General features: G+C 32.7%; 1 protein-coding gene across 1 annotated transcript; it reads left to right on the top strand.

The window, feature by feature from the left end:
• The first annotated feature begins 3,078 nt into the window (after positions 1 to 3,078).
• Positions 3,079 to 6,102, top strand: LOC115245604 (peptidyl-prolyl cis-trans isomerase-like). The gene is made up of 3 exons (XM_029824011.1): positions 3,079 to 3,424; positions 4,698 to 5,051; positions 5,191 to 6,102. Exons 1-3 carry the CDS (start codon positions 3,221 to 3,223, stop codon positions 5,260 to 5,262), a joined length of 630 nt encoding a protein of 209 aa, XP_029679871.1. The 5' UTR covers positions 3,079 to 3,220; the 3' UTR covers positions 5,263 to 6,102.
• The last annotated feature ends 132 nt before the right edge of the window (positions 6,103 to 6,234 follow it).

Raw genomic sequence — 6,234 nt, 5'->3', positions numbered from 1 at the left:
CCCATTTGCCTCGGGAACACACGATCAACGGCCGACGATCGATATACCTAGGTAGAGACATTCACGTCTTGGCGATGTAAATCTGTCTCCGCATTTAGGGCGGATATATGTGTTATCAATGTAGAGGTCCGAGAAATATTGTGATAAAAATAATCTATATTTATTTAAATAGCTCCCTAAATGTGTTTGATATGTTATTGATGTTGCTGCCTTGATCGTCGCGAAATGAATATTTTTCATACAATCTTTATATCCAAAATCAAAGACTTATTTATAAAATTTTTTTAAGAATCGCTTTTTCTCACGAGGATCCTTATTTAACTCAAACTTCAATTTTGCGGCGAAACTTTGAACATTTCTTCATAACAATTAATAATCATTAATCAGCTTACTTTATATTCTCAACAGTTTACGTAACGAGTATATAATTATAAAACAGTCGGTTACATAACAACTCGTGTTGACAATGTATCTATTTATTTTCTAATAGGAATTATTTGCATTTACTCGATGATAAATTCTTTATGAGAGAAAAATTATAATTGCTTATGTCATTCCGGAGAGGAAATCGATTTTTCTTCGAATTCACATTGTCGATTCGAGGAACATTGAATTTTTCGATCTACTTCATGAAAACATATATGCGTCATGTAAATTGATAAAGGTTCTGGAAATAACACATCATCTTTCTACGTCACTTTAGCGTGACGAAATTCTACGACATTTTACGTATATATCGGACGATATCGGACAAGGGAAACTTCGCGAAAATATAATCGCAATTGCCGTAATCGTCTTTTCCAATGCAACGTATGAAGAAGAAAGCTTTGCTGCGTAAAACATTTATTTATTCTTACAAAGAATTATGGAAACTGGCTGACATTCACAATTTGAAGAATTATTTATCGGAGTAGACATATATTTTAAAGAAAGAATTTAATTCTCGATTATAGAATGACAAGTTTGAAAAGTTTTGTCATCATATAAAAATTTGAACAATGATCTGAATTAAAAATTGAAACGCTTGTATAGAATTCAGACATATCATAAATCTTTCAAGACTTTGATCAAGATGAGAGATCTGATTTAAAATTATTACTCTTAATAGAAGACATCCGGTTTTAATTCATTGCGCGCGGGATCAGTTATCGTAAAGTGATTTCTCGAAACAGCAACGGCGACAGGATGTATTAAATTGAACCCGTTACCCGTTACTTGCCCCGTTACTCTTTTTACTTTTCTCTATTTCAAATGTCTCTTCGTCCTCGATTCTTGACTCTCCCGCTCGTGCCCGGGTACCGTGTGTGTCATGACTGAGACTATATAAATAAGATGATTTTGTACAATTAACTTAGACATAAAACATTCATATAAAATATAACATGAACGAAATATTTGAATTAATGTATTAATTTAGTTTATATATATTATTTATTTTAAAATTATCAGAATCAATCAATTAATTCAGCTACACAAATTTCTCATATCAAGTGTCAAATCATCGAATTTATTAATATTCGATTTTTTTGCCAATCGTTAATCTAATCGTATAGTTTCTCATCATTACGTAAAAACTTGTGGAATTTTATTATCACGACGATATAATAAGAATGGAATTGACATTATTGTGATAGGTCCACTTACTACGATGTGTAAAAGATATGTCACGCTTGTATTTACAAATAAATTCGACTTGACGCAAACGAGGTGTCGTTCGTACACTATCACGTTATTGTGGTTTATCGTTCTTTTGCCAGCCAGCTTCTTGATAAAAAAGCTTGTTGTTTTCAATGTGTTTTTTTTAACAGATCAAGGATGGCATAACATTTTGATGTTGATTTCAATATACGTAATATTAAGAATCTAAATATAAGAGAGAGAAAAAGAAAACAAAAAATCAATTGCACTATATATCTACTTCAGTTACTTTGCAACAACAATATAAAAAAATTCATTACGAAACAGGTTACAAAGAATGATATTTCTTAAAAAACATACATCTTACAATATTATATAATATTAATTATTGACACAATAATTCTATAATTTGCCAATCGTTAATCTAATCGTATAGTTTCTCATCATTACGTAAAAACTTGTGGAATTTTATTATCACGACGATATAATAAGAATGGAATTGACATTATTGTGATAGGTCCACTTACTACGATGTGTAAAAGATATGTCACGCTTGTATTTACAAATAAATTCGACTTGACGCAAACGAGGTGTCGTTCGTACACTATCACGTTATTGTGGTTTATCGTTCTTTTGCCAGCCAGCTTCTTGATAAAAAAGCTTGTTGTTTTCAATGTGTTTTTTTTAACAGATCAAGGATGGCATAACATTTTGATGTTGATTTCAATATACGTAATATTAAGAAACTAAATATAAGAGAGAGAAAAAGAAAACAAAAAATCAATTGCACTATATATCTACTTCAGTTACTTTGCAACAACAATATATAAAAAAATTCATTACGAAACAAGTTACAAAGAATGATATATTTCTTAAAAAACATACATCTTACAATATTATATAATATTAATTATTGACACAATAATTCTATAACATTGGAATATATTGATATATAATTATTGGCACAGTAATAATAAAAAATATTTTATCGTATGCATCCATTTACGTTTGATACATTTGAGATGAAGAAATGTCAAAGTGGCGTACTCTGATGGTAATAATGTGTATTACATATATGGTTTTCCATCTAGTGTAATGTATATTTACAGACTTTAACTTGACCGTTTGATTGTTCGCTGCATTTTCCAATTTCAATAAATTCAGATAAACTGATTATTCTAAACTTGATATCAGTTTATTATTTTTATATTTTTTTCTTATTTTTGAATTATACATAATATTATCAAATCAAGCTACAAAATTATATATCAATTGCTAGAGATTTTTACTAGTGACAATTGCACGATAGTGACAATTCATGAAGAGATATCAGATTGGTCATCGAAACCGACCGGAAAGTATGGCTATCGGATTGGCCGTCGTCGCAACACCGCTTTCTCATTCGATGGAAGTAAATCGTACGATCGAAGAACCTTCTTTTATATTACATAATATTTTCACGGAATATCCGGCGAAAAGGCTTCAAAAGGCCCCCAAAATCAACGTCGCGTTAAAAAAAAAAAAGAACGCAGATCGCGATCGCGTGAGATCGATTTCCGGCGGATTTCCAGGAGCGCAGAATATGGCGTTGAGATCGATTTGCCGGCTGTCAATTGATTCGACCTTCAGGCAGTTGAGCCATTTCGGAGCCACCGCCCGCCCGAGACGACTGTCCTTCGACACGCTCCTACGAAACTTCGCCGCAGCAGCTAAGAACATGGCACTGCCACGCGTTTACTTCGACATGACCGCGGACGACAAGCCCGTGGGTCGCATCGTGATGGAGGTGAGCTGAAAAACCGCGCGATCGCACACATTGACCGACATCATCCGACCGCGCACCTTCGCGAATCCCGACCATGCCTGGCCATCTTGATTTTTCCGCCGTGCCGGTTCGCGCGATTTTATTAAGGATTTCGTCTCCGGCGACTCGATCGTTGTCGTTCGACAAAGGTTCGAAACGAGCAACGAACACGACCGGCATTTGTCATCGCGATCTCGCGAAATTACGACGAGCAGCGAGCAGTTGACTGCGCGTTATTAGCGATGCGTCATTATTGCATGAATGTGCAAGCACACGATCGGCCGTTGTAAAATTTTCCATTCACGGCAGGAGGAACCGTCAGAATAACGTGTGCATCCGTAATCTGCTCCTGTAGACGCTACAACTTTTCAATAGTCGTCGCACAGGGAAACGAATTATTTCATTTAAATGGAAATTTGCTTTAAACGGAAAAATTAGCAAATTATTCATTCGGTTGTGGACACGAGTATGTGAAAAAAATAACATTGCTTATACGCGAAAATTATTACGTCTCTGATAATTTTAACGATATGAGCCGATAAGATGAAGTGCGCTTATCTATTATCTTTTGTTAAAAATTATAATAAATCAACGAATATCTATATTTTATATAAATTCTTATTAAAAAAGAATAAATCTCTGTATATCAAGCAACAAATTCTATCAAATAAAAATCTTGTAGATTGATTAGGATAATTGATCAGCGACATTTTGCACTTTGTATAAGATATGTAAATTTATCTAATTTTATTTTGTATCGCACAATACAAATGCATTAGATAGAAGCATATGAACATAGTTTAAAGTTTTAAACACAGATGGCGTGAGTAAGAAAATATATAATAGCATCGTCTTTGTGTATTCTCCAAAAATTCAAATTTCTCTCTTTTTTTTTTTTTTTTATTGGTTCCTTTTTTTTTCAAAGGTAATTTTTTTTTAACGATTTTTAGGCACAATACAAATGCATTAGATAGAAGCATATGAACATAGTTTAAAGTTTTAAACACAGATGGCGTGAGTAAGAAAATATATAATAGCATCGTCTTTGTGTATTCTCCAAAAATTCAAATTTCTCTCTTTTTTTTTTTTAATGGTTCCCTCTTTTTTCAAAGGTTAATATTTTTTAACGAATTTTAGGCAAATTAAAAACTAATTTTTTCTTGCTGCTTTATTTTTTACTATTGTTAATATGCAAAAAATAAATGAATAAAGGTTTTAATTATAGCAAATTTAATTATAAATTGGAATTTTTCAGTTGAGGAAGGATGTTGTCCCTAAGACGGCAGAGAACTTCCGTGCTCTCTGCACCGGAGAGAAGGGTTTTGGCTACAAGGGTAGCAGTTTCCACAGGGTAATCCCGAATTTCATGTGCCAGGGTGGCGATTTCACTAACCACAATGGCACTGGTGGTAAATCCATTTATGGTGCCAGATTCGACGATGAGAACTTTAAGCTCACTCATAGCGAGCCTGGTATACTTTCTATGGCGAATGCTGGGCCCAGCACCAATGGCAGTCAGTTCTTCATCACCAGTGCCAAGACCAGTTGGCTTGATGGAAAACACGTTGTGTTCGGAAAAGTTATCGAAGGAATGGATGTTGTTAGAAAAGTATGATTTTATGTAATATTTCTAGTCATATGGCATGTTTTTGACAAAAGATTACATGTTCTTCTAAAAAGTGCTTTTTACCATAGAAAATTACAATAATTGAGCAATTATTGCAAAATGAACAATAATTTTGTTTCAGTTGGAGGCCATGGGTTCTCAGAGCGGCAAGACTTCCAAAAAGATCATAGTAGTGGACTGTGGAGAATATTAGATCAACTAGATACTGTAATGAATGCATTTTTATTTAGCTGTTGCATATATATTTACTGTCTTTATTGCCCTACTTTATCCATTCTCAAGGATCACAATTCTCTCATCGATACTAATAATTTTTTTGATTGAACACGGATTGAAAGCTTCAATGTAGAAACGAACGAAATTGCTTGAATTGTAATTTTTTTTTTTTTTTTTAATTTAGATAAGCTTATTTTAGTTTCTAGATGATAGAAAATTCTTTGCTGTCTTTTTTTAAGAGAATCTATCAATTCCGAGTACTATCCAGTGCTTTATTATACAGTTAATACAACCTGTGTGTTTTTTTTTAAATCTTATTCAGTAATTTTTGCGAAATCCATATTCTTCCACGAGTACACTCGCTTAATATCACTGAGTGATTTAGCAAAAAGGCACACAAGCAATGAGCTCAAATGTTTCCATACCATCTTATATTTTAGTGAGTGTTAAGAATACGAAGATCTTCAATAATAGAATAGATATTTCAAATTTTGAAATGAATAATTGATGTATTGATTCCAGTGTGTTAACCAATGCATTTCTCTTCAGCGTTATACATTTGACTTTGCATCATATATAATATATATAGATATATCACAATTAGAATTCTCATTATATGTTTTTTATAAATGTATATCATTTCTTAATCGTGCGCGCGCGAATTATAAAATGGATAATCCTGTTTGTTTATCGTAATGCAGGCAATGCCTGAAAAAAAAATATCTTACTGTAATACAACACCAACAAATTAAAAAATGTAGTTGCAACAGTCTGAATAGTTCCGATTTCTTAAAAATAAAATTGTTTTCAGAAAGAAGAAAACTGGTTTACACATTATTTGCATAATAATCCTGTAAAGGCCATCGGATGAACTAAATCTACATAAAATCTTTTTACCTCTCGATATAACGATTTTCTTGTAGAAAACATGAAATAAGCACCATACTAA

Source organism: Formica exsecta, unplaced genomic scaffold, assembly GCF_003651465.1.
Source record: "Formica exsecta isolate Colony F162 unplaced genomic scaffold, ASM365146v1 scaffold122, whole genome shotgun sequence".
NCBI classification, from domain to species: Eukaryota; Metazoa; Arthropoda; class Insecta; order Hymenoptera; family Formicidae; genus Formica; species Formica exsecta.
The sequence above is the reverse complement of the archived record's forward strand: the minus strand, read 5'-3'. Positions and strand labels throughout refer to the sequence as shown.

Coding starts and splice junctions, on each gene's coding strand:
- LOC115245604 (XM_029824011.1), top strand. CDS start 3,221: ATGGCGTTGAGATCGATTTGCCGGCTGTCAATTGATTCGACCTTCAGG. Junction 3,425..4,697: donor TGGGTCGCATCGTGATGGAG/GTGAGCTGAAAA, acceptor GGAATTTTTCAG/TTGAGGAAGGATGTTGTCCC. Junction 5,052..5,190: donor GAATGGATGTTGTTAGAAAA/GTATGATTTTAT, acceptor ATTTTGTTTCAG/TTGGAGGCCATGGGTTCTCA.